This window comes from Rhinolophus ferrumequinum, chromosome 28 (genome assembly GCF_004115265.2).
Source record: "Rhinolophus ferrumequinum isolate MPI-CBG mRhiFer1 chromosome 28, mRhiFer1_v1.p, whole genome shotgun sequence".
NCBI lineage: Eukaryota > Metazoa > Chordata > Mammalia > Chiroptera > Rhinolophidae > Rhinolophus > Rhinolophus ferrumequinum.
In genome coordinates this window covers 3,252,410-3,279,816 of record NC_046311.1, presented here as the reverse complement: position 1 = coordinate 3,279,816, position 27,407 = coordinate 3,252,410, and the positions used below count along the sequence as shown (strand labels likewise).

General features: G+C 51.6%; 1 protein-coding gene across 3 annotated transcripts in view; it reads left to right on the top strand.

Annotated features, from left to right (window-relative positions):
* ALPK3 (alpha kinase 3) overlaps positions 1–27,407 on the top strand; it is a 43,479-nt gene that overhangs the window by 12,860 nt on the left and 3,212 nt on the right. For 2 of the 3 annotated variants that reach the window (XM_033100020.1, XM_033100019.1), the window contains 11 exons: positions 2,302–2,419; positions 3,003–4,209; positions 12,049–14,104; positions 14,729–14,876; positions 15,206–15,333; positions 15,459–15,494; positions 18,053–18,333; positions 18,848–18,936; positions 19,642–19,865; positions 22,475–22,523; positions 23,097–25,285. In XM_033100020.1, coding sequence (XP_032955911.1) covers positions 2,302–2,419; positions 3,003–4,209; positions 12,049–14,104; positions 14,729–14,876; positions 15,206–15,333; positions 15,459–15,494; positions 18,053–18,333; positions 18,848–18,936; positions 19,642–19,865; positions 22,475–22,523; positions 23,097–23,442 — 4,682 coding nt within the window. In that variant the 3' untranslated portion in view covers positions 23,443–25,285. Of the gene's footprint in view, positions 1–2,301; positions 2,420–3,002; positions 4,210–12,048; positions 14,105–14,728; positions 14,877–15,205; positions 15,334–15,458; positions 15,495–18,052; positions 18,334–18,847; positions 18,937–19,641; positions 19,866–22,474; positions 22,524–23,096; positions 25,286–26,519; positions 26,602–27,407 lie in introns of those variants that run through there. The other variant, XR_004422327.1, reaches the window with a different exon arrangement.

The following is a 27,407-nucleotide window of genomic DNA, read 5'->3' as shown; positions in this document are numbered from 1 at the left end:
CATATCAGTCCCAGAATCCCCAAGGGAAAGAGCATTAGATAAAGGAAAAGGAAACCAGGGACTTTGTCATGTGCCAGCTGTGTGACCCAAGGTAAGTTACTTAGTTTCTCTGAGACTCATCTTCCCTTTGTGTAAAATGGAGATTAGAACACCTGCCCTGTCTGTTTTATAGACGAGAGGGATTTGAAGTTTGCCTCTTCTACTTATAAGCTGGATGACTTTGGACAGCAGCCTTAATTTCATGGGCCTTGATTTCCTCTTCATTAAATTGGGGATTCATGACAGTACATTCCTCATAGGATTTTTGTGAGGATTAGATGAGATAATACGTGAAAAATGGTCAGCTCAGTATCTGGCCCATGGTAAGTCTTCAATAAATGTCAGCAGTTGTTTTCACAGGATTGTCATAAGGGCCAAATGAAATTCTGTATTTGAAAACTCTTTGAAAACTACATTTACATTCATCATGATTATTCTCTTGTATCTGAGCTCCTCCAAACTGGGAATGGTTGGGATGAGACTGCGAGTCTCTGGGCTCGATTCCAGACTCAGGCCTGCTGGCCGTGAAGCAGAGGTCACAGAGTGTGACGGGGAAGAGGGAGGGCCCCAGGCTCCGGCACCGCCGTGGGCCTCCTGGCCAGGGCCTCTGTGTGCGTGTGCACGCCTGCCTGTAGGCACACACGCGCGTGTCTGTGTGTACAGCAGCGAGTGAAGGACCCCTATGCTTTTGTGTGTTTGGGAATACAGTTCATATTGTCCGAGGGACAAGGCAATGTTTTCTCCCCAAATAAAGTTGTTTCCAAAACCCATTGTTGCCAGGGAGCCCTAAGCTGTCAGGTTGGCCCCCACTTTGTGAGGAGGCACCAGCGGGTGGCATGGGGCCGAGGCCTCCTAGGCTCAGCGTCCCCCTCCTGGCCCCACTTTGCACCCTCATCCCACCTGCCTGGACTCAGATGCCCTGGGGGCTGAGGCCCCGGGGGGCAGGTCACGGGGCCTGGAGCTGGGCCTCTGCAGGGATGAGGTCATCCCACAGGATGGTGAGGACACCTGCGCTGGCCCTGGCCGCATGCACCGTGATGTAACCACGGGCTTTAGCTCACAGTGGAAATATGGGCTTCGCTTTACAGTCAGGGCTGCCCAGACTTTGTTCCTGGCCGGCCCAGCTGCAGCCTTGCCTGCCTTGCTCCCGCTCCTGTACACTGTTCCCCAGGGTGCCCTTTGCTTTCTACCCCCATGCTCTGCTGTTGTGTTCCTTTGTCAGGCGTGCCCTTCCCACCCGCCTCTGGTTTGTTGCTTCACTCATTCCCTTCCCCATTCGCTCACTCATCCAGCAGATTGTACTCAGGAACTACTACGTGCCAGGCAGAACTACTACGTGTTAGGCAGTGGGGATATAGCAGTCAAGAAGATATTCCTGTGCACATGGGCCACGTGTCTAGGAGCGGAGGCAGACGAGGAAGGACTGCAGTATCGTGGTTACTGCTGTGGAAGGGAAGTACAGGCACTGAACCCACATTTTCTGAAATTCTGCCCACCCTTCAAGGCCAACAGAGCCACTCCTGTCATAGTGCATTGCTTCATTCATTCATCTATAAATATTTAATGAGTGTTGATTCCATACCCAGCACTACTGTAGGAACTAGGGACTCAGCAGTGAATAAGCGTTGGAAGCTCTCCCTGGGGGTGGGGCTGGAAGTCCCCAGAGAGCAGGGGCTGGGAAGACACTTCAGTCGGTCTCAAGAGTAGTGAATGGGTGGGTGGGTAGGTGTGGATGGGGGCGTAGATGGACACGGATAGGTGATGGATGATGGATGGATGGATGCGTGAGTGGGTGGGTGTTTTAGCTGTGTCAGCAAATAATCCTAACAGTTCAGGAACCTAGAATGAAAGAGGGAGGGCTCTTGCCAGTGGTCTTGGTGTTGGAGTGTTGGGAGGAGATGTCTGAGAATAGAGCTGTTACGACAGTTGAAGATGGAGAATAGGTCACTGAAGAAAGGAAGCTTATTACTACTCAGCAAGGCTTTCTAGAAACTTTTTGCTTCCCTTCTTACCAGGAACCTAGGAATTCTCTCCTCCATATTTGTCTTCCAGCTGCTAAAGAGGCACAGTTTTCATTTGTGACAGGGTGTAGCTTCTAAAATAAGCAGAGCCGTGTGCTAGCCCTGTTCTTCCAGCACGCCTGGGGCAGGGGGGCCAGTCCAGTCTCTTCAGGTGTGTTGGGGAAGCCGTGGCATCCTGTTCTCTCTTCCCACTATTTTGGAACCGGTCCTCATGCAACCCAATCTCCTGTTTCCTTCTTAGGATACCCAGAGCCAGAGGTGACATGGTATAAGGATGACATGGAGCTGGACCGCTACTGTGGCTTGCCGAAATACGAGATCACTCATCAGGGCAACCGCCACACACTGCAGCTCTACAAGTAAGGGACCGGGGCGCTCTCTGTTCTCCCTGCCTTCCTGAGGCTCCTGTGGCCCAAACCTGCCCTCAGACATGGAGGCAGCCAGATGGAGACGCCAGGCGGGACCTAGGGTGGGCGTCTGCTGCTGGTGAACCACCTGTGAACCGTGTCTGCCTGCCAGTATCTGGGGTCTCCTAAGGCTGGGGTGGGTATTTCCGACAGCCAGAGAGCTGAGTACAACCATAGGAGGTCCTGACCCATGGAAACATTTTCCATGAGCTCAGCTGCCAAAAAAAGCTCCTGTGTCATCCTCCGCAAGGGGCTGTGTGGATCCCCTGCTTCTGAAGGGAGCTCTCCTGGGCCCCAAGGCTAGTTCTTCCGGAACAGCATGGCCTTGGTCAGTTCCTACTCTCTTGCTGTCCTCAGTTTCCCTCAATTGTAATGGACAGTGTTGGTTGTGGTGATGCCTGAAGTGGGCTTGGCGCTCAGGGCAGGACATGCGGGGGGTGGGGCCGCTTGCTTATCTCAGAGAGGCTCTGGCTATGGGTAAGGGGCTCTCACCTCCTGGGAGGCAGGAGTTGGCATGTAATGCTCCTGCCTGCAGGTGTCGAGAAGAAGATGCCGCCATCTACCAGGCCTCTGCCCGGAACACCAAGGGCATCGTGTCCTGCTCGGGCGTCCTGGAGGTGGGCACTATGACCGAGTACAAGATCCACCAGCGCTGGTTCGCCAAGCTGAAGCAGAAGGCTGCGGCGAAGATGCGTGAGATTGAGCAGAGCTGGAAGCAGGGCAAGGAGGCGGCGGGAGAGGCCGACACCCTGCGCAAGCTCAGCCCTGACCGCTTCCAGCGAAAGCGGCGGCTGAGCGGGGCTGAGGTGCCAGTACCGTCCGCCCCCACCAGGGGAGCTGAGGACAGCACCCCGGCGGCTTGGCAGGAGAGGGGCACTGAGCCTGGTCAGCACCCAGGGTCAGGCCTGATGAACAGCTTTGCCCCCAGAGAGGTGACCACCAATGGGGACGCTGCCCCTGAGAACGGGGAGGGCGGGGAGCACGGCCTGTTGACATACATCTGTGAGGCCATGGAGCTGGGGTCTCAGAGACCCCCCAAAAAGGAGTCTGGGGCCAAGAAGAAAAAGAAAGATGAAGCACGTAAGCCAGGGCTGCGGAAGCCAGAGTTAGAGAAGGCAGCTCGAGGCCACCATTCTGAAAACTGTGTTCCCACTTCGGACACGCCTGAGTCCTGTGGGGCAGTGGAGCCCATGGACACGGAGCAGGCTCAGAGCCGTCCCAGAGGCAGGGCTGCTCAGGGGACTGGGGCTGCCAGGGTGGATGGCACCGGGAATCCAGCCTCGGCCGTGGGCTCTGCAGACCAGGCCCAGAATGCCCCAGGCCCAGACCAGGAAGTTTATTTCTCCCTGAAGGACATGTATCTGGAGAGCACCGGGGCAGTCAGGCCTCAGGGGGAGGAGGGGTCCCACACCTCAAGTGGCAGGGCACCGGGAGAGATGCCCTCAGGCAAGGTGCCCAGAGAGGCCAGAGGTGAGAGGGGGCCTGCTGCCCCTGGCCAGCCCATGCCCTCTGCCCCCCAGCCGACTAGGCCTTTCAACAGGAAGAGATTTGCCCCTCCGAAGCCCAAAGAGGAGCCCACCACCAACAGCAAGCCCGATGCTTCCCCAAGTCAAGCTCCAGAACCCGGAGCCCAGAGCCTGGGGAAGGCCCCACCTCAGGTCTCTGCCCAGGCGCCAACACCTCCTGCTCGGCGGAGGCACAGCCCGCTGCAGGGACAAACAGGCGGCAGGACTCCAGGAGAGGTAAGCGTGGGTCCTGGGTGTCTGGAGGCCACTCTGGGAAGCTGACCTCATGGAAACTTGCTGCAACAGCTCTGCAGCCAGTGAGCAGTGGGCTATTTATAGAAGGGGTGGGGTGGGGGCGGAGTGCCTGCCAGGAGCAGGGGACCACAGGCCTGGCCCTCACCCAGCTCATCCCCAGACGCCAGCCATGTGGGCAGCGCAGCCTGACTGTGACCCTCTCCTCGGACAGTGTGCGAGTTCACGGCCAAGGGGACTGTGCCCCAGAGGGAGGTGGAGAAAGACGATGTTCTCTGGGGAGAAAGAGCCAGTGCAGGGTTTTCTGTGGGCTTTCCCGAGGTGACAGGGGCACGAGTGTGCTGGAGTGTGCAGCGGGTCTGGGTCTCTACCTGGATGCTCAGTAGGAGTTTTACAAAATATCAGATGTCCCGGAAATTCTGGTTTAATGTGGGTTTTTATCTAAGATTTCGGAGTCAGATGCACCTATGTGCAAATCTGACTGTCCTTAAAATCGCGTGGTCTTGGGCAAGTCGCAAAAGCAGAGTAATCAGATCTCTTTCACAGGACTGTTGCCAATCTGCGAGTGCTTGGCACCGGGCCTGGTGCATATGAAGGACTAAATAAATGGCAGTAGGTGTAAGATATTACTGTGGTGCAGACAGAGGTACACTGTTTTAGCCGAGCGCAGGAGTGGCATCATTTTCTGGGCATCGGGTAGCCCACAGAGAAGAGATGATGTTTTGTGTGGACAGAGGGGTTAGGGGTCTCCACTCTTCAAAGAAAGAGCAGCTGAGTGACAGCATTAAGGAGTTCGATGTGGGGGAAGGGGAAGGGAGGATGGACAGAAGGGAAATGGTTTGTCCCGTTGGGTCACCGTTTCATGTTTTGGGGCAGAGGGCAGGCAGTGTTTCTTAGGAGTTTACTGAGACACCGTGTCTTAGAGTGGGTAGGAAAGAAGACGGTCTTTCTATGAGTGGCAGAGGGAAAAAGCATGCAGGAGTGGGCGTGGACTGGATAAGATAGACGGGATATACTTCTACTGAGAAATTATTGGTGGTTTATGCGAAATTCAAACTGGGTGTCCTGTATTTTTTGCTAAATCTGGCAACCCTAAGTGGAGACAGCATTTTGGCAGGAACTGAGATGAGACTGTTTCTTGGGATGGTGGGAGCAGGAGCCTCGGTCCCAGGAAACAGGAGGAACGGCCGAAAGCAGTGTGTTCTTTGGGTGGGGGGGGCATGAAATTGGACAAGTCCCTGCACCAAGGGAGAGGGTTGCTTCACGCACAGGGAGGGGCTGCCTTTCCAAGCAGAGAACTTTCATGGAGAAAGGATGGAGAGACCAGTTTCAAGGGTGAACAGGGGAAATGGTTTGATTTCAGTGGGTGCTGAGGTTAGCCTGTAGGGACAGCCGTTCAGAGGGCTTTGGAGTGGGGCAGACCTCAGACCCGTTTCTGGAATCTGTCTTGACCTTCATGCCCTCATGCTTGGTCTCAGGAGATTTCGGGGGCTGGTGTGGTGAGTTGTAGTGGCCTCCAAGGGGCTGCTCCCCGTGCCTGACAGCCCACAGGCTGGACAGCAGCGCCTTACTGTAGGGATGGCCCTCTCGGGCCGCTAGGGAGCTCGTCTGGGAAGCGAGCGGGCGGCTGGCCAAGTCCGGGAATGCATCTGGCCCCACGGGCCCTGGCAGCGCCTCCTTGCCTCTCCCTGGTGGGAGGACGGGCTGACTGCAGCGGTTCCGCTGTCCTGCAGAAAGCGTGTGTGGCTTTTATTTTATTTTTTTATACTTTAAAAAATTGTGAATTATAACATACATGTTGAAAATGCATTTAACATCTGTATATTTTGAAGCTGTTGCTTTTCAATGGCTGAATTTCATTGGTTTTTCATATTTTCATACTACTAAATCTTTTTTAAAAAACCTTATTTTTCTGATTATGACAGAAACACATGGCTATGGTAGAAAATATGTGGGGAAGCCCTAAAAATTCCAAGGAGAAAGTAAAAGTTCACCTATAACTACATACAGAGACGTCTTGGTGTATCTACTAGTCTTTTCGCATATGTAGCTTTTAAATTTAATTTGCACAGTTATTCGGATTCAGTTTTATGTCCTGCTTTCTTTATTTCTCATTATTTCATGAGTCTTTTCTCATGGTTTCTAAAAATTATCTGAAAAACTTCTTTTTTAATGGTTGTATACAATGCCACAATATGTTGTATGCATATTTTAACCATTTTTTCCATAGTGTTTATTGTTTCCTTCCTTATTCTAAGGTTAGTTAAATATTAATCTGCATTTTAAAATAATTTTTATTGTTTGAATTATTTCATTTAACTTTTAAACTAATCTGGAATTGATTTGGGTGTGTAGTAGGCATTTAATAAGTAGGTATTTTCCCCGATTATCGTTTGTGAAATAGTCAATCCGTACCTATTAGTTTGTGATTTTTTCTTTAGATACTAATTTTTATACACACTAAAGCCTAAAGAAGAAGGAAGGAAATAATGAGGAAAAGAGCTAAAAGCAAAAAAGCTATGGAAAAAATAAATTAAACTGAAACCTGGTTATTTGAAAAGATCAGTAATATTGATAAACCTCTAGCAAGACTCACAAAGAAAAACAAACATGAGAGAAGACCCAAATTACCAGTATTAAGAATGAAAGACGGGCTTGGTTGTGGTCATCATTTCACAGTACATAGGTATATCCAAACATCGCGTTGCATACTTAAAATATATACTGTTTTATTTGTCAACTAGACCTCAATAAAGCATAAAAAAAGGAATAAAAGGGGATGTCACTACAGACCCTGCATGCATTAAAAAGATAATGAAGGATTGGTATGAAAAATTATGCACAAAAATTCAGCAACTTAGATGAAGTAGACCAATTCTTTAAAACCCAGAAACTACCAAAACTCATGCAGAAATAAAACAAGATAATTTAAACAATCCTATAACTGTTTAATTGAATTTGTAATTAAAAAAAAAAAAAAGCCTTTAGGGCCCAGTGAGTTCACTGGGGAATTCTACCAAACATTTAAGGATGATGAAACCCCAGGATCAGCCCTGGGTCTGGGTTTCAGGGTAAGAAGAGTCCGTGGCCTTGACACTGCCCTGCTCCATCCCCGTTCAGCTCCTGGTTTGTCCCCTCCCCACCAAAGCCAGCACTCTAGGGGGTTACCTGCCACAGTACTTGTCATTGGGGTTCATTCCTGTGCACCTTCTGTGTGCCTGGGCCTGTGATGGATGCACAGGGGAATCAGACTGTGTCCTCCATCTCTGGGAGTTTGTGGGGCAGACAGGATGACAAGTGAAACCCTCTTTGTAATGGAGATGCTCACAGAGAAGCAACTCGGTCACGCCAGATCACACGCTTTTCATTCTAAAGATCTGCTCGACATGTTTTCTCATATCTCCACAGAGCTCCAGATGTAGACACACACACACCACACACACACACACCACACACACACACCACACACACATACACACACATACACACACCACACACATACACACACCACACACACACCACACACACACACCACATACACATACCACAGACACACCACACATACACATACCACAGACACACCACACATACACACACCACACACACACATACACACACCACACACATACACACACCACACACACACCTTTAAAATTCTTTGGTCATTTGGACACACACACCACATACACATACCACAGACACACCACACATACACACACCACATACACACGCACACACACGCACACCACACACACCACATATACCACATACACACACCACACACACATACATACACACCACACACACCACATACACATACCACATAGACACACACACCACATAGACACACACCACATACACACCACATAGACACACACCACACAGACACACACCACACACACACACACACACCACACACATACACACACCACACACACACCTTTAAAATTCTTTGGTCATTTGGACACACACACCACATACACATACCACAGACACACCACACATACACACACCACATACACACGCACACACACGCACACCACACACACCACATACACCACATACACACACCACACACACATACATACACACCGCACACACCACATACACATACCACATAGACACACACACCACATAGACACACACCACATACACACCACATAGACACACACCACACAGACACACACCACACACACACCACACATACACGCACCATATACACACACTACATACACACCACACACACCACACACACACACCACACACACACACCACATACACACACCACATACACACACCACATACACACACACCACATATACACATACCACACACATACCACATACACCACATGCACGCACACCACACACACATACACACACCACATACACACACAGACTGTTAGGTCAGCGGCTGTAGAAGTAAAGGAAGTATCCCGTCATGTAGTTATTGGCACTAACTGTGACCCCAGGTCTCTGCTGGGCCCTGTTCAGAGGGGAAGAGTTCACAGATTAGCAGGTGACACATGCTTGTGACAAATAACTACCACACAGAATGAGGGTATGATGATAGAAATAGGTACATTTGCCATGGGTAATGGGTTAGGAAGCCACTAACATTTTTGGGGGGGCAGGGGAGGAAGGAACTCATTAGTGTTCATAGAAGAGCAGAAACATGAGTGAAGATACTCAAGGGAGAGAAGGCGTCCTCCGGGTGGCCAAGGAGAAGGGTGAGAATGTCTGGCAGAGAAAACACAAAGTGCTTATAAAATAGCACAGTAGTCAGTGCAGGAGGTCAGTGCTTTTGGGTGGAGGGACCCACGAGGTGAACCTGGGGCGAGAGACCCGGGACCCTCGCCGAAGGATGGGCCTTATTGATCATACAAGGATTTATTATTGATTTTTATTTTAAATGGGATTTCATTAATATATGTCCTTGCATGTGGTGTAAAGTTTGAAAAGTATAAAAAGTATGTGGACAATATTAACTCTTTCTCTTCCTTACCCCCACCACCCAGTTCCTGTTCCTGAAGTCAGTTGCCATAACTGCTATCTTGTGTCTCCTTCCAAAGCTATTTTCTGTGCATTTACAAATACGTGTGTGTCTGTGTGTTTTCCACACAAAGGTGGCGTATGAGACTTTCTCCCTTGTGCCTTGCTTTTTTATTTGTATATTATATTTCTTTGGAATGTGGCTGTACCGTAATTCATCGGACCAGTCCTGTGTTGACGGAATTTAAGTAACTTCTAGTCTTTTGCTATTGTAAACTATGCTGCAATGAATGTCCTTGCATTTAAGTCCATATGCACATGGAAGTATATCTGTAGGATAAGTTCCTAGGAATGGAACTGTAGACGTATTTTCAGTTTTCCTATTCTTACGTGAGGTCCAACTGCTGTGCACAGAGGCTGTGCCAACGCCTGTTTCCCCATCCCCGGGCCTGCAGAGAGGAGTCCGAAACTCTTTGCTCTTTTAGGCGAGGGCTTTTAGCCTTTCTGCTGTATGTGACGAGAAGCCCCTGGGAGGTGTCTCATTAGGGGACTGTCACTATCAGACTTGTTTTGGGGCGATCACTTGGACTGCAGTGAGGATACGAGTTTAGCGGAGGCAACAACTAGAGTCACGGGGACCAATTAGGAGGCTTTGCAGTAGTGCAGGCAAGACGGGACCATTGGCAGCTTGGGGTAGCGAGTCGTTGGCGCTGGAGACCGAGGGAAGGGAACGGACATTGAGACACTGAGGCAGCGGGTTCAGAAGAACTCAGGGACCCGTCAGTCTGGAGATGAGGGGAGTCAAGACAGCTTTAGCCAGAAGTTCTCTTTTCATGAGCCTTGTGTGCAAAGGCAGAATTTTCTTTGTGAATGTGTATCTCTCATGTCCATGTTAGTATTTCTTAGACTAGTGGAAGTTGAAAGAAAGTTCTAATAGCTGTTTGTTGGTTCCACAGCATTTCTAATATCTTACTGGTTGTCAGAGAAGTTAGAGGAATGTTTTTATTAAAATTCTTTGGTCATTTGGACTCACATTTGATAGCCTCTGATAGTCACCAAACTCTTCTATTTTTCCCATATTCATACCATTCATTCAAAATTCTATATTTAGTAAGTAACTTTAAATTTCCTACTTAATTCAAATATAGTTTAATTACATATTTTAAAAAGTCTTTCATTATACGGTCTGTTGTGGTTTTGTGTGTAGTTCTTTGGATATTTGGTATTTGTGTATAGTAATTTATAATTTAAATTTTATATAATACATTAATTTTTTGTGATAAGCAATGATAGTTTCTACTTCTTCCCTACCCTTTTTCCTTTTCATTTTCTTTATCTTTCGTTAGCCCAAAATTTTATTTCTGAGTGATTATCGTTGTATGGTTAACTACCCTGTGTTTCTGTTACGTGGTTTTTCAGCTCTTAGTAATGTCTTTGGTCCCTGGTTTGTGTAGGTGACACAGTCATGGAATTTACTGCTTTTGTCACCGTCCACTGCCTCCCCCTTTTGTGCTAGTTGAGCAGTTCTGCATTGTCAGAGCATAAAACATTGACATTCTGCTCTGCTTCTCTAAACGGCTGTGGGTTTAGTCTTGGTTTTACAGTTAAATATATACTTAATGCTCACCGTCGGTTGTTTGGCTGTGGTTTCCTTAATCATCTTTGGGCTGACCAAAGTTTGTTCTCTAGTAGTTTCCTCAAGCAGAGCTCCTCGTGTGTTCAAAACAGTTTACTTAGTTTAGCAATTTTCAGGAGGTTTCTTCAGGAGTGTATTTTTGATGTGTTTTTTGAGATCCGCTGCCAGTGGGCTGTTCCACTTTTCTTTCCCTATTTCCTTAGACACCTCTCTTCCAGATTTCCACCCAGTCCTCCAGGATCCTACAGCTCTTGTTGGCGGCGGAGTTTTGAGGTTTATCACCCAAGGATGAGTCCTTTATCTTCAGTAACTGTTTTGCTAGCATATTCTGAGACCTGCTGAACAGTTTCACTGTTCACCTGCTGAGCTGCTTCACTATGTCTTCCCTCCCCCCCGACCCCATACAGTTTTTGTCCCACTCAGCCCCTAGTGTTGCATCTATCTGCTTTTGACAGCCCTGTCCCATTTTTATTTTTATTTTTTGAGACTGTAGGTTTTATTTGCTTCCCGTTTCACTAACAGTGGAATTTGCTTTTTTTGTTTGTTTACTTTGTTGGTTTTGATTGTATCCAGGAGGAAAAGAGGCAAACTATTGTCTTATACTATGTTTAGACAGGAAGTCCTTTACTTACATTTCAGTGGGTGGCATTGTAGTATAACAGCAAAGAACGTGGGATTTGGAGCTCGACACAGCTGGCTTCTAAACTCTGCCACTTACTATCTGATAAGGGATAAATCAGACCATCAGTGTTCTTAGCTCTAAAATGGAGATAATTCTCATAACTATTTCAAGTTGCTATCTGGGGCAATTGGTGGCACGGAGAGGGACAGACGGATTGCTCGTAAGCCCTGGGGAGAGGAGGCCCCCCTCCAAGTGGCCGGGGTGCGGGTGGGGTAACACATGAGCAGGGCCTTCCAGGAAAGGCAGGATTTCTTCAGCGAGAGGTGGGAAGGGATGGAGCTGGGCCTGGATGCTGGGTGTTACCTGATCTACATTCTGGAATCAGGGATTGGGCTGGCGGACTTGGCACTTTGTCACATGTCCTTTACCTCCCAACCTCCAGTAGGCCCCCCAAAACCAGGTGTCAGGATTCACGGGGCAGTTGTAGCCAAGGTCAGAGGAGGCTGGGCTGCCAGACTGGAGAGAGACCCTGAGGCCCGTGAGTGAAGTTCTTGCTTTTGCCCATATGTTCTCAGGTCTCAGAGACCCAGGCGGCCAGCAGCAGCACTGATGTAACCTCTGCTGGTGGCAGCACCCCCAGAAGTCAGGGCGTCACTGAGCCCATGGATACCAAAACTCAGGAAAGTAGGAGAGCACATGCTGATGGGCAACCCGGAGGCAAGAGGAACACAGAGGCAGATGGGAAGATGCAGGTGGATGGCAGGACACGAGGAGATGGAACCCCGAGGACACAGGCGGATAGGAAGACACAGGTGAACGTGACACAAGAAAGTGAGAGGCCAGCTTCAGACAGGAGTTCCCCGGCGGATGTGGTAGCACAGGGAAGGGCAGGGACACAGGTGAAGAGGACACAGGCCGGTGAGAGGACACAGGAAGACAAGGGGATGCAGTCGGAGAGGGGCATGCGCACGGCCATTGAAGGTCAGTCAGGGGAGGAGTCGCTGACCTGCCTCAGCCCACAGCCCGGAGCTCCTGAACGCCCACCTTCAGAGGCTCTCAAGTCTCCTCGGATTACTGAGTGTTGTGAGCAGGCCCCAGGAAGGTCCTCTGTCCCAGAAAAACCTGGTTTCATGCTCAGATCTGAGGAAGCAGCAGTAACAGCCTCCGAGAACCAAGAGGAAACTGTGTTGGGTCCCCTGGCAGGGGGCCTGACACTCCCAGCGCAGCCGCCTCCTGAGGATGGCTTGGAGCAGACGGGAGGAGAGAAATGCCGGGGGCCGGAGTGGTCAGGTCCGGTCAGGGACAAGCCGGAGGATGGCCTGTTCCAGTGCCCCACGGAGGAACACATGAGGGACGTGCTGTCTGTGGATCCGGGCTGCTGTGCCCCTGTCGGCCTAGGCCCCGAGGGGCCCTCTCTTCCAGCGACTGGCCTGACTCATAGCTCACAGCAGGGGCTGCCTAGCACCCCGACTTCTCAGTACGTGAACGCAGCTGCCTTCCTGCCCTCTGGCGAGCACGCCTTGCTCAATTCTGTCCCCCCACTGCACTTGGGGCTGGGAACCCCCACCCAGAGTCACCCACCAGAAACCATGGCAGCCAGGAATGAGGGGGCCTGCACCAAGATGCCAGATGTGGAAGGGAGGCCCCCAGACCCCCGGAGCTGTGACCCAGGCCTCATAGATTCCCTGAAGAACTACTTGCTTCTGCTGCTGAAGCTTTCCAGCACAGAGACGAGTGGAGCGGGCACGGAGGCCCAGGGTGGAGCTGCCCCCGGAGGCCCAGCGCCCTCGCCCATGCTGGCCCCCACCGTGGAAGTGGCTGGTCTGAGTCCGCGGACGTCTCGGCGCATCCTGGAGCGCGTGGAGAACGACCACCTGGTGCAGAGCGCACAGACCCTGCTGCTCAGCCCCTGTACCTCCCGCCGCCTCACCGGCCTCCTGGACCAAGAGGTGCAGGCTGGCCGTCAGGCTCTGGCTGCTGCCCGGCGCCCCAGCCCCAGTCCCAGCCCCCTCACCGTCCCGGCCATTGTGGTAGGTGAGGAGGAGGGCCCTGGGCTGGCGTCAGAAGGGCCCGGTGAGGGTGAGAGAGAGGCCCCCCTTGAGGGGCCTGGCCTCCTGGGCACCTCCCAGGAGAGCAGCGTGGGGTGTCAGCTGGGGGAGGCAGGTGGTCAGGCCACCTCTGGTCAGGGCCCTCTGTCAGCAGAGAGCAGAGCCCAGGAACCCTTCCGGGAGGAGGAGGGCCCAGGGGAGGCGCTGCCAGGTCTGCCCGCAGCTACCCCCGAGGAGCTAGCTCTGGGGGCCCGGAGGAAGAGGCTTCTCCCTAAGGTCAGAGCAGCAGGAGACGGGGAGGTAGCCAAGCCTGAAGAAAAGGAGAGCCCCACGCTTTCCCCCCGAGGGCCCAGGAATGGCCTTTCGCCTGGGTCCCCCGGGCCTCCAGGGCGGGAGAAACGCTCCCCTACCCAGGGCCGAAAGGCAGGCCTGCTAGAGGTACCGCAGGCAGTGGAGGAGCCGGCAGCAGAAGACCCGGCCTCCAACCCCAAGGCCAGTGGGCAGAACGCAGAGCTGGCCCTGGACGAAGGCAAGCAGGAAGCTCCAGCCAAACCGAGGAACGCCAAAGAAGACCTGCTAAAAGGTGAGAATGGTGGGTGGGGCCGGCTTTGCAGAGAGGGTGGCCTGCAGAGGACATCCCTGCAGCTGCTGCGTGGCAGGTGCCTGCTAGGGATGTACGGAGCGTCACGGTCCCCCCTTGGGGATCAGGAAGGCCCGCTGCTTGTCCTTGCCCTGCCACTGGGCATGGTAAATCCCATAGAGGGAATCCAGCACTGGCACTGCCTGGCTTCAGCAGCGTCCTCGCTCTGTCGTGGTCTTCAGAATGCCCTCTGCAGACTTGTCCCAGGAGTACAGAGCGGTAGGGGCAGGAGTCAGGCACGCTCCCTGAGGTTCAGGCCTGGAATGCAAAGACAGCTCCTGTCCTGGCTGCTACCCGTGTGCTCAGCCCAGAGGCACTTCCTGGCCTGGGGAGGGAATCCGGTAGTGGGTTCGTTCTAGCTAGGATGTGTGCTTTTGGGGGTCAGGGCAGAAGCCTCAGGAATACAGGTGGGGTGCCACTGGGGACCGTGAAGGAGTGTGTTTGTGTGGAGACTTGAATCCGGTTTTCTGTCAGCCTGTTCCACCAGGGACACCCAGGGGTAGGGCCAGAGAGGGCACAAGATGGAGGGGAGGGGCACAGTCCTCTTACCTGGGCCCCTGCTCCCAGCCCCACAGGTGATCCGGAAGATTCGGGTGGAGCAGTTTCCTGATGCCTCGGGAAGCCTGAAGCTCTGGTGCCAGTTTTTCAACATTCTCAGTGATTCAGTCTTGACATGGGCCAAGGACCAGCGCCCAGTGGGCGAGGTGGCAAGGAGGTAAGGCAGCTGGAGGCCACCCCCCCACACCTGGCTCCCTAATCGCAGCGGTCGTGCTGGGCGTCTGTCACCTCCTTTAATCCTGACAGTCATTTAGCATTCCCGTGGTAGAGAATAGGAAACCGAGGCTCAGAGGTCACTTGCCCCAAATCGCAACTAGCGAGTGTCAGGACTGCAGACCAGCCCGGGGATCCAGGGCCAGCTCCCTTGCCGCCTGCCCCAGAGCTCCCAGCAGCCTCTGAGAGCGGGGTCTGAGGAGCCTCAGACTGCAGTCTGGCCCTGCCTATGCGTGGTGTGGCCTTCACAGGAAGGGTCTCCCCTCTCTGCAGTGCAGGGGACGAGGGGCCGGCGGCCTTGGCCATCGTGCAGGCGTCCCCCGTGGACTGCGGCACGTACCGATGCACCATCCACAACAAGCATGGCTCGGCCTCCACTGACTTCTGCCTCAGCCCCGAAGGTGAGGGTGCCCCTGGCTCTGCCCGGCCTGGCTCCTGGGAGGGCAGCGGCCATCTATGCAGAGATGGTTCTCTCTGGGCAGAGCACCCTGAGGGCAGCTGCGCTCTCTCCTTTCTCTCCACACAGTGCTGTCAGGATTCATCTGCAGAGAAGAAGGGGAAGGTACGGAGCCCCTGGGGGAGGAGTGGGGGCCTTCATCCCTGTCCTGCCATCTGCCGGGGGACCTTCTGCAAGGCCTTGGAATCCGTTCCAGATGCCGCGTTTACTTTGGCAGACAGCTGCCCTTGGCCTCCTTGTTCAGGGGTTCTTGGGGAGGGGGCTGGAGAGGGGCTGTTTCAGATGATGGTGGGAAGAGAAGTAGCTGAGGGAGGGAGTTAACTCAGCCTTGTGCCCTTTGCCCATGTCAGAGCCCTTGACGAAGGGCAGGATGTGCCCCCAGGGTCTGTCAGAACCCTGCCAGCTCCTTCTCAAGTTTCACAGTGGTCTGTGCATTAGATGCATTAGGAGCCTGCTGAAAATGTAGTTTCTTGGGCCCTACTGCAGATCTTGCAATTCCACTAGGCTCCCTGGTGACAGTGATACACCCCAAAGTTTGATAAGCATTTTAAAGCCTCCAACATTAAAGGGAGGGAGAGTCTGTGTTGCTCCTGCAAGAGACAGGCTAAGGATTAGGACTGTGAAGTCAGCGGGTGATGGAAGGACTCCTAGAGCTTCATTTGCCAACTAATACATTCATTTATTCAGTCAGTCACCCATTTAATGCCTCATTCATTCAAACAGTGCCTTTTGTTCATTTATCAAATCAAATTTTAAAAATATCAAATCTAACATCACACCTAAAAACTCAGTACAGGCATGCCACGTTTTTATTGTGGTTCAGAGATGTTGTGATTTTTACAAATTAAAGGCAAGCCCCTCCCCCTGCAAAAAAATTACGACTCACTTTATTGCGGGGGCCTGGAACCAAACCCGTGGTATCTCTGAGTTGTGCCTATAATAATTCTTTAATATAATCAAATATCCAAGTCCGATTGTCCCAGTTGTCCCATGAGTGTTGGTTTATTTGAATTAGGAACCACTTGTTGCTTTGGGCTGACATATCTCTTAAGTTTCTGATATGTAAGTTCTTCCTCCCTCATTTGTTTTCCCTCCTTGCCATTTGTTAGTTGAAGTGACTTGATGTGTAGAATTCCTTACATTCTAGATTTTGTTGATTATATCGGTACTTTGCCTGTTTCTCTATCCATGTGTTTCCTCTAAACTGGTAATCAGATTGAGAGGATTGGTCAGATTCAGGTATAATTTTTTATTTTATTTTTATTTTTGGCAAGAACACTTCACGCATGTGCGGTTCATTTCCTTTTGTATCCTGTCTGGAAACACGTAACGTCTGATTGTTTTAGTAATGTTGAGATTGATCACTGGGTTCATTCGGATGTTTTCTGCCTGATCTATCCCTTTTAAAAGTTACCAAAAAAACAAAAACAAACTATATCTGATATACCCTTGTTGTTATCTAGGGGTTTTAAAGTCACCAATTAGTGCCTAAATCCATTATTTCATTAGGGTTTGCAACATGGAACATTTTAATTCTATCATTTCTTCTTCATTCATTCATTGAAACTTTTCTGTAAAGGAGAAATGGTTATTTGGTTACCCTGAGTTGGTGCCTTAGCAACCTCTAAAGGTCACCAGTGAGGTGTTTTGCGTTTTTTATACAGAGAGGGGAGTCTTTTAATTGCAATTATGAACATAGGATTTTTTTTTTAACCAATATTGGTTTCTTTCTTTTTCTTTTAATTGGGGAACAGTGTGTCTCTCCAGGGCCCATCAGCTCCAAGTCAAGTCATTATCCTTCAATCTAGTTGTGGAGGGCGCAGCTCAGCTCCAAGTCCAGTCACCGTTTTCAATCTTAGTTGCAGGGGGCGCAGCCCACCATCCCATGCGGGAATTGAACCGGCCACCTTGTTGTTGAGAGCTCGTGCTCTAACAAACTGAGCCATCCAGCCACCTCAACATAGGATTTTGACATATTTGATATGTTCAATACATTGCAGAAATTATTCATTTTTGTTGGTAAGATTGTCTGATTTTGGCCAACGGAAGCCCCTTCTGAAGATTGGCTCCTGTGTCTCTTTGAGAAGCCTCCAATCATTTTTAATAGCGTTTTTTCTTTGTGTTCGGACAAGATGTTTCATGTCCATCCAGTATACTTGTTGCCCGAGCCCTGGAATCAACCATTTCTTCAAGAACTCTGGTTCCTTTTGGTGGGAAATGGTAGTGATCACCATCAGAGCGCTGGGGCCGTCACTGCTGCTGGATTGTTCCTGCCAACTTCTTGTTTCAGTCAAGCATGTTGGTTGAGATGGAGCCATTTATTCATTTGATCAAAACACCTAATTCTAAAACAGAGTAATTCTGTTATTCTGTGTTGATTGCCACTTCCCCAGAAAGCCCCTGCCATCCATAGACCCCGACATCCTTACTGTGTGACGGGCACGCTCGAGCGCTGTTACACGACGGGGTGTAGCAGGTAGTTTGTGCCCTCGGGAGGTCACAGTCCGGCAGGGGACACGCGGTGTACGCCAAAGCGCAGCACCACACAGAGAACACACCAGCATGGCGGGGCGGGAGACGGTCCGGCCTTTGCCTGCCCTGCAGGCCCCACACCTGTGAGGCAGGAGCTTCTAGTTTTCCATGTTTTTCCTATTCCCCTTCAGTTGGAGAGGAGATTGAGATGACCCCCATGGTGTTTGCTAAGGGTCTGGCTGATTCTGGCTGCTGGGGGGACAAGCTGTTTGGGCGCCTGGTGAGCGAGGAGCTACGAGGGGGTGGACGTGGGCACGGCCTTCGGAAGGCCTCCCAGGCCAAGGTCATCTACGGGCTGGAGCCCATCTTCGAGTCGGGCCGCACGTGCGTCATCAAGGTGTCCAGCCTGCTGGTGTTCGGGCCCAGCAGCGAGACTTCTCTCGTGGGCAGAAACTACGATGTCACCATTCAGGTACCGAGTTGCAGCATCCCCATGCCCCTCCTTCCACGCTCTCACCTCCCCTTCCCCACCTGGGGCCTGTTGGGAAGCCCAATGTGGAGGCAGAAGCCATCTCGCTTCAGCCTTGAGAGGCTCCTGGGCCAGTCCTTTACGAGATTCTGAGATGTAGTCAAGGCTTCGTCTTTGGGGCCTATGTTTTTGCAGCAGAAATCTTTCCCACTGCCCTCAAATGTATCTTACACAGAAGCCGTATATGTGAGACGAGAGGGGAGTGACTGGTGGGGGTGGTCTGTGCGCCGCTTGCTGTCCACAGAGTGGCCCCTGGGCACTGCCACCTATCACAGGGCTCCAGGAGGTGCTGTTAGGGAGCCACTTTGAAAACAAGTCCAAAGCCTCTTGTTTATAAATGAGAAAAATGAGGTGCGGAGTAGGGAGCATGGAAGGCAAACCCTTCCCCCCCCACCCCGCTATGCGTGAGGAACAGGGGAGCCTCCTTGCTGATCGGCTTGGGTTCTGTCATCCACAGGGGTGCAAGATCCAGAACATGAGTCGGGAGTACTGCAAAATCTTTGCAGCGGAAGCCCGGGCCGCGCCTGGCTTTGGGGAGGTCCCTGAGTAAGTGCCCAGGAGGGCGGCACGCAGTGCACACATCTGCTGGCTTAAGCTTCGACAAAGAGCAGTGACTTCACAGCCGCATGGCACCCTGAGTTACGGCCCCGCGCCTGGGCCCAGAGCTCACCCCATGCTCAACGCGTGGTCCCACAAAGCCTAGAAATAAAGACCCCAGCGTTCACTGGCTGCTCCAGGAGAGCCTCTGCCCTGGTTCGGTCCCCTGCCAACCACCCCAGATCCCCACCCTGAGCCCAGTTCTGCTGGGTGCGGATTTGGGCAGCAGCAGACTCTTGGGCAGCGGTGGTGGGCGGCGGAGCTCACAGGCCCCCGGCCAGGGCTGCGCTGTGGTAGCAGGTGGGGCCGGTGTGGCTCCAGGAGTCCGCTCTAAATGGTCATCGCTTCCACTTCGAGACTAGATACTGGGGTCTGGCTGGCATTGAGCCACCTCTGGTTGAATCCTTTCGAGGTGTTCCTTTCTGTTTGACACCTGCTGGTCTCTGTCCCTCCCCTAAGCACAGAGTCCTGGGGCCATAGCTTGGTTCACATCTCCTCTGCCAATGGCCTCCATTTCCTTGCCTGAACTCAGCGTGGTCCTTCAGTCTCTCTTGGAAGGGCCCTCCTTTTAGGTCCAAGAGTACAGAATGGAGCTGGGGCGGGGAGCTCCGTGGCGTTATGCTTCCTGCTCATTGCTGGTGAAACTGTGTTTAGGATCATCCCGCTGTACCTGATCTACCGGCCTGCAAACAATATCCCCTACGCTACCCTGGAGGAAGACCTGGGCAAGCCCCTGGAGCCTTACTGCTCCCGGGAATGGGGCCGTGCTGCGGCGCCAGCAGCAGCCAGCAGCTCCGAAGCCATGCAGAAATGCCAGACCTTCCAGCACTGGCTGTTCCTGTGGACGAATGGCAGCTTCCTGGTCACAGATGTGGCAGGTGCGAGGGTGTGAGTGTACCTGTGTGAGTGTGTGACAGCATGCCAGGGGCAGGGCGCAGGGCTTGTGTGCCAGTCTGCCACACGCTTTCACACTTGTTGTTTGCTTTTCACAGTGACCTCGCAAAGTAGGTTGGACAGGCACCATTTTGTATGCAACCCCTATACCAGGGCTCCTGTAGCCTAGTCTGTAACTGCAGTTGCATTTAAAGGCACACACTCCAGGCTCCACTTAACATTAAAAAGGAATTTATTTCAAAGAACATTACAGGAGATCTAATCAAAACCCACAATCATCTTTTTGAAATCTCCCTCCTTCCCTCCCTTCCCTGCAGCTTTGCTCTGCACTTTTTCACTCACCATGACTCCCAAACTCTCTCTTCCATCGCAGGACACATAGTTTTTCTGTCCCTTCCCTCCCCCTTTCTTTCCCTCCCCCTTCCTTCATCCTCCTCCTCCTCCTTCATTTTTGTTTGCTTTTTATTATGTAAACCAACCTAGTCTCTCTGATTTCTTTTTAGTGCATTTCTGTTTCTCCCATTGCCAGATTCTCCCCAACAAAGGAAGGCTCCCAAACATGAAACCTCTTTTCTTCTCTGACCATCCTCTCCAGGCCTACTCTCTTAAACCAGAACTGGGCAGGGGAGAGGAAAAGATCAAACTTCTCCACAGTGGGAGGAGAGAAATGCTGGGAATATCACACATTATGACATCTGGTCCCTGATGTAAATAAGTGAGACAACCAAAGGCCAGAGAGAAAACTGGCTCAAGTGTGCTTTTCAGTAGAGTTAAACTGTACGATAAAGACTGTACATCCAGCTCCATGCATTGAGGGGAAGGGCTAGTAACACAGTAAGCCATTATCATTCACTCTTTGTTAACTTGTACATTTATCCTCCCGCCCTCCTTCCCCTCCATTCTCCTCCCTTCCCTTCCCCTCTATCATCTAACATTTACTAAATACCATGTTGCCCCCAAAATAAGACCTAGCTGGACAATTAGCTCTAATGTGTCTTTTGGAGCAAAAATTAATATAAGACCCAGATATTATATTATATTATATTATATTATATTATATTATATTATATTATATTATATTATATTATATTATATTATATTATGTTATATTATTATAATAATGTCCCCATCTTATATTATAGTAAAATAAGACCAGGTCTTATATTAATTTTTTCTCCAAAAGATACATTAGAGCTGATTGTCTGGCTAGGTCTTATTTTCGGGGAAACAAGGTATTGGAAAGATAAAAAAGTGAATTAGGAAAAGTCTTTAAGAAGCTGTGACAAATACACCAATTTCTATAACGATATAGTGGAAAGACTTGGGAGTCAAAGAAATTAGATTTAACTCATCATTTTCTCTCTGGGTCTCTGATCAACAGAGAATAGTGAACCTCAGATCATTTCATCTCTCTGAGCTGTAGTTTCCTTTCTCTCTCTGGGAATAATAATATCTCCTCTACCTACCTCTTAGACTTGTTATGAGGATTAACTGAGATCTCATTTTCTTGGTATTTGTGAAAGCCTTCTGCAAACTTAAATTCTGTACAGGTGTAAGGGAGCAGCGTTCTTATAAGGCGAAGTGGAATGTGATAAATGCTGAAAGAGGCATGACAAAGAAATTAATATTTATTGCATAACTCCTATGCTTCAGATACCACATTAGAGTCCTGCATACATTGCTATCTTCCCTATGAGATGGCCAGCATATCCCCACTTTTACAGTGGAGGATTAGAGATAGTAAATGACTTGCCAAGTTCACACAGTTCGAAAGTGACCGAGCTGGAATGTCAATCCAGGTTGGTCAGACTCTCCAGCCGACACTTGTGCCTCTGTAACATACAGCGGTACTCAGCCCTGCTAGTGAAAGGCAGCTTCCTAGAAGAATAAAACCAGACAATTGGAAAATGGGGCAGGAGGGTCACAAGTCTAATGCATGAATGCTAAGCTGCTCGGTTGGAGACTGGCCAGGGTGGAGAAACTTCCCCGTCACCATTTTTCCTGGCTTTATTCTTGCAAGGCATCGTAACCGTGGAGACTGTCTTGGCTTCTTGGAGTGTTTGCTTGCTGCCTTTTCGAGTACGCAGAAGCCAGCCTCATCCATTTAGGTTTCTGCTGGTCCAGCCCCGATTTCCCTCTCATTCCCACCTTCTGTCCCTTGCCCAGATAAGCTAGTCTGTTAGAGGAAGGAGAAAGTTTTAGCTCAGAGCCAGAGGCCACCCCATCTGTGACCTGATCTGATCCAGCAGAGGCAGGATTGCACAGTTGGAAGAGTTTTGGATCTAGAGTAAGAAAAACTGAACTTTGACTCACCGTGGTCAGTGCTCAATTATTGAATGAATGAATACATGTGACATACTTGGAGTCACTTAACTCTGAGCCTAGCTCCTCACCTGTAAAAATGGGAATATTATTATTACTAAAAATACAGAAATACCTACGCTGTCTGTGAGACAGGCCGGTGATGACCCAGTGAGGGGATGCCTGAAGCTGTGCCCCGAGACCTGGCAAGTTCCCATCTAAAGGGAGATCCCTTTTGGAGACATGGGGGCCCTAGAACCTGCCATCAAGTCCCAACTTGCTCTCTTTTCAGGGGTTGGCTGGAAGATGACTGATGTGCAGATCGCCACCAAGCTGCGAGGGTGAGTACTTTTCAAGGACAGACGCCCTCTGAGAGTCTTCTCAGGGTATAACGTGTAGAAGGTCTTGTGCTTCTCCATCCCTGAGGTCCTAGTTGGTCCCCGTTGCACCTGTGGCCGTGTAGTGACATCCCAGAGGTCGCCGATCCCCACCCACTGTGCCCCTGCCCCAGATCTGGACCAGCAGCTGTTGCCACCCATACACAGGGTCACCTGGGCTGTCACTGTCCCTGCTCCTCTTCCTTCTCGCTTGGGAAAGCTCATCACAACACAGATGAGCAGGCCCTCTGAGCAGAGTGGTGGCCTGGAGTCTGCTCTAATTTACATGAAAGATGCAGATCATCCTCACACCAAGCGTCCCACGTGACGAATCCCTTGTGCCAGGGCATAAGAAGATCTCAGTTTAGAATCGAAGTTTTGGATGCTGCCCCCTGAGGTAGCATTAGGTAGACTCCCCATCCCCCCCAGGTAGGTAGGATGTACCTTGGGCACGACACCCCGGCCATCCCAGAGCGGGTCCCCCAAGGACCCTCAGTGGGGTGGGACTCCCACTTAGCTCTTCCTGTTTGGCTGCAGATACCAAGGCCTGAAGGAGAGCTGTCTCCCGGCCCTGCTGGACCAGTTTGCCTCCTCCCACCAGTGCAACACCTTCTGTGAGATGCTGGGGTTGAAGCCCCTCAAGGGCCCCGAGGCTGCCCACCCCCAGGCCAAGGCCAAAGGCTCCAAGAGTCCATCTGCTGGCAGGAAGGGCCCCCAGCTGAGTCCTCAGCCCCAGAAGAAAGGCCTCCCCAGTCCCCAGGGCGCCCGGAGGAGCGCCCCAAGCTCCAAGGCCACTCCTCAGACCTCAGGGACGGTTGCCACCGAGTTATTGGGGCAGCCTCCCATCCAAGAGGGGGGCTCCAAGGCCCAGGGCACGCGGTAGCCCCCACAGGAGGAACAAGGAAGCAGCTTGAACGATGGAGACTTTCCCCAAACAGACTAACTGGAGAAGGTGCACTGAGGAGGCGCCGCTTGGGGCCTCTCTGCGTAGCCTCTCGTCGGTCAGCTCCTCAATCAGGCGGCTTTGGTGCCTGGCACACAGCTCTGTGGCCTCTCCTGGTGCCATGTCACCCGGGGCTCCCCGGCCCCCCCTCAAGGGCCCTGGGGGCTGAGACCCTCCTTGAAGTTTACACTGGCCACTGCTGGATGCTCCCTGAGTCCTCTGCATGAGCTCTGCACCCCGACCCCTTGCCCCAGCCAGATCTGTCATGGATGGTGTCCCCTGGGGCATGCAAGCCAGCACGTACCCTCTGCCCTTTGCTTCGCCCTGGCCTATCCCTGTCCTTGGGCTCCAGACTTCCTCAGCTGGGCCTGGCCCAGTGACTCTCAGGGTGTCTTCTCCTTCTGGCTACTCTGCCTCATTCATCCAGCTTGCCCTGCAACTAACTTGTCCATGAGCCCACATGGGGCTCAGGGCTCTTCCAGAACCTGTTATGTCCTTGTGTGGTGGCCTTTGGGGACGCGTGTTCTTGCTCTTCTTTCCCCCATCACTCAGGCCCTCACTCACCTACTTCCCAGGCTTCCTGGCACCCCGCCCCCCACCCCCCATCCCTGGCCTTGAGCCTCGTTGCAGCCTGCTGCCTGCCCCTCCCTGACTCTGCTTGTCCCCTTGTCCGCTGGCTGCCCTAGCCTGACCCAGCACCCTCCCCCCCAGGCCCCAGGTGAGGAGCAGACCCTCTGGCCTCTAGCGCACCTGTCTATCCTCCCTTATGCTCCATGCCCCTGCCCGTGAGCTGAGAACTGGCGTGAGGGTCGTGTCAGCAGCTGTGGCCAGAGGGAATGTATGGCCTTTGCTACACCAAGTGCTCAGCTCTGAAAGGAGCTGGGGGCGTGTGAATTTCACATCCCCTCTCGACCAGGGCTGGAGGGCTGGGAGTCTTCTCACAGGGGAGTAATATGGGAGTTCTAGGAAGGACGTAAGCCATCCCCGCATTGGGGTCAAGGGCTGTGTCTGTGGCTGGGACTTAGGACCCCTGCTCCCCGCCGTTAGCTCTGATCCTGGGTCTCCAGCTCTGGGGCCTCATATGTGGGCTCCCAAGGAATTGCTGTGCCGGGCACCCTGGGTCCTTCCCGAAAGCCCGTCCTGGAGGCCCTGCATGGGGTGGGTCTGGAGCTAGCCTGTTCCCCTTGGAATGCAATAAAGGCAGCAACTGTGTTTCCTTTTCACCCTCATCTGCTGTGGTTGTAAGTGTGTGCACTCAGGGTCCCCTCTCCCCAGGAGCTTCTCCATGGCCACCTCCAGTCCTCGGGCCCACTGGAAAAAATGAATCCCTGTTTTGGCTCCTGGATTGACGTTCAGTCTCAGCTTTCTGTGGCCACAGCTAGATAGTCCGTGCTTCTTGTACAGTGGGCCGATGGCTTGTGCCCCGTAGCAGGGTATCTGGGGACTGGGGCCCAGACTGGACTTGTTCCTTCATTTGGGAGAGGAACACGAAGGAACCCAGCAGGGGGCTCAGGCGAAACACCGGTTCCTGGCTGCCCCTCTGCCACTCACTGACTGACCATTTCCTGCCTCCCGAACAGTAGAGAGGCTTCTCATTTCCAGCCCCCCGCCCCAGCGCCTTTCCTTGCCTGTCATTTACCACCTCCATGTTAAGATTTCTGACTTCTCTACCTCCTGTCGTGCTCAAGTGACTCTCCTCACTTTTCCCTCTTGTCCCAACGTGCCCCCAACTTTTCCAGCCTGCCTATCCTGATAACCTTGGTAAACTAGAGCTGAAATATTGTTCACTTGTCCTTCCTTCCTTCATTCATTCATTCATTCATTCATTCATTTATTCAGCAGACATACAGTAAGCATCTACTTTATGCCAGACTCTGAGCTGACAGCTCTTGGGGGGCAAAGATGTATGAGGCAGTCTTAAAAGGTTCTCTTTCTATTAGGTCTCTTGGGTTTTGAGCAACAGAAATGGACTCAGATCAGTTTAAGCAAGAAAAAGGGTTCATGGGAAGGACATTGGGGCAGTTCACAGAGCCAGAGGAATAGCTGAACAATTGGCCTTGAGAAGTGGGGGGTGCCAGGGTAGCTCCGAGCTTGTCTCCTGGGAGCTGTTGCTGTTGGCAAGTCAATACCAGCCAGCTACTGGTCACAGTGGGTCCCCCTCCATTCAAGGTTCAGGACATTGCAGAGTGGGGGAGAGGCAGTTTCCCAAAGGATGGGGATTCTTAGCAGAAGAATGGTGGAGAACGGGAGGGTCGAAAGGGCTTGGTGGGCAACGACAAAAGATCACTCACTCACTCACAGTGCTTTCTATCTGATGTATTAACAACTCCCACATACAACCAAAAGCAAATTCCTCTCCGCTTAGGGAGACCATTCAAGGTTACATGCAACGACTAAGTCCAGGGGCAATGAGCAGGCTACCATTCTCCAAAGTCCGGTATCACCAGTGATACTCTCTTTTATCGTGATCCTGTTTTAAAATTCTACAACCTGTGGATTAACTGGTAAAATTAACCATTTTCAGCCAAAATTGTATCACCCAGCAAGGAAGGATGTCCGAGTAAAGGCTACGGTCCGTTTCTACTACTAGTGTTTATGATCAGGGATTTTTGTGTGGCAGAGTGATCCAGACCTTCATTTCCAAAGTCCAGCTCCTTAGTGGTCCTGCCTGCGTGGCAGCATTTACTACCGGGTGTGGCCATAGCAGGAACACCCAAGGAATCCCCCCGTGTCCACCTGTACGCTGCCCTTTTTTCTGTAGCAGCAAGCATGTTTTCCCTTGATAGTTAATCATCCTAGCTATGCCCATAATCTCTTGTTGTGTGTCACCCAGAGGTAGAAGGAGCCTGACATGGCCAGGTTCCTCAGCTCCCAGTTCATTGGAATCATTACCATGACTTTTTGAGGAGGTGTTTCCTTGGGGACCAAAACCTCCCCAGGAGCCTGGTCCTAAAGCTCAGGTGTGAGATTAGCACTGAGATGTAGTGATAACACAACCCTCTCACTCTGCTTCGTAGCCTGTAGGAGAAGTAGCACCATGAATTGGTTGCCAGTTCAAAGCTTATGCTACATCCTGTGAGCCTGACCCAACTTTGCAAGGTATTGTTTCTCAGCTGGTGCCATAGCGGGTGGGGGTGGGGGAGAGAGGTGTGATGGGTGAGGAAAGCAAATCCAAATCCAGAAGAAGGGCCCGTGATGGTCAAGGTAAAATCCTACCTTTGTAAAGCCACCCATGGGTATAGGTGGCGGAGAGCTCAGTACTAGGGCAGCAGAAGGCGTGTGGGAGAGTAAATGAGCAGCGCACATCCATGGCTTGCGGTGCCTTCAGATTCCTGGGGCGCCCCCCTGAGAGTGGAGTGCTTCTGGCCATCCTGAGTGTGGCTGGCTGGGTCAGATAACCCCAGTCACCGGCCACCTCGTGTGCTGCAGCCGAGCATTCACGCTCCCCTACAGCCCAGGGGTACGCTAGAGGGCCAGGTCACAAAAGGATAATAGTTATTTTTTGGCCTGAGCATCACTTCATTCCAGACCCTGGGTTCCCCTGCCGCATGTTTTCGAATCAGGACTTGCCATTAGCTTCAATCACTCCCCAAGATGCAGACAGACAGATACCTCAAGCACCATTGAATCTGCTAGGCCCTGTGGCCTGGTGGCAGAGCTGTTTATACTAAAGGCTTTCCCACCCGGAGAGCCTTGATGTGCTCTAGGCCCAACTGAAAACTGGTGGCCTAGGTCAGTCAAGAAATGGGCTGGAGCGAGATGCCCCAGAGTTACATTTTTGTCTGCAGTCAGGCCTTAGTGGTAAGGGATTCCAAACACAATAATTTGTTTTTTTATTTATTTTACATTATGGAGGAAATATTCTGACTTCAACAGACCCCCCCAAGCCCCAGGAACTTTATCAA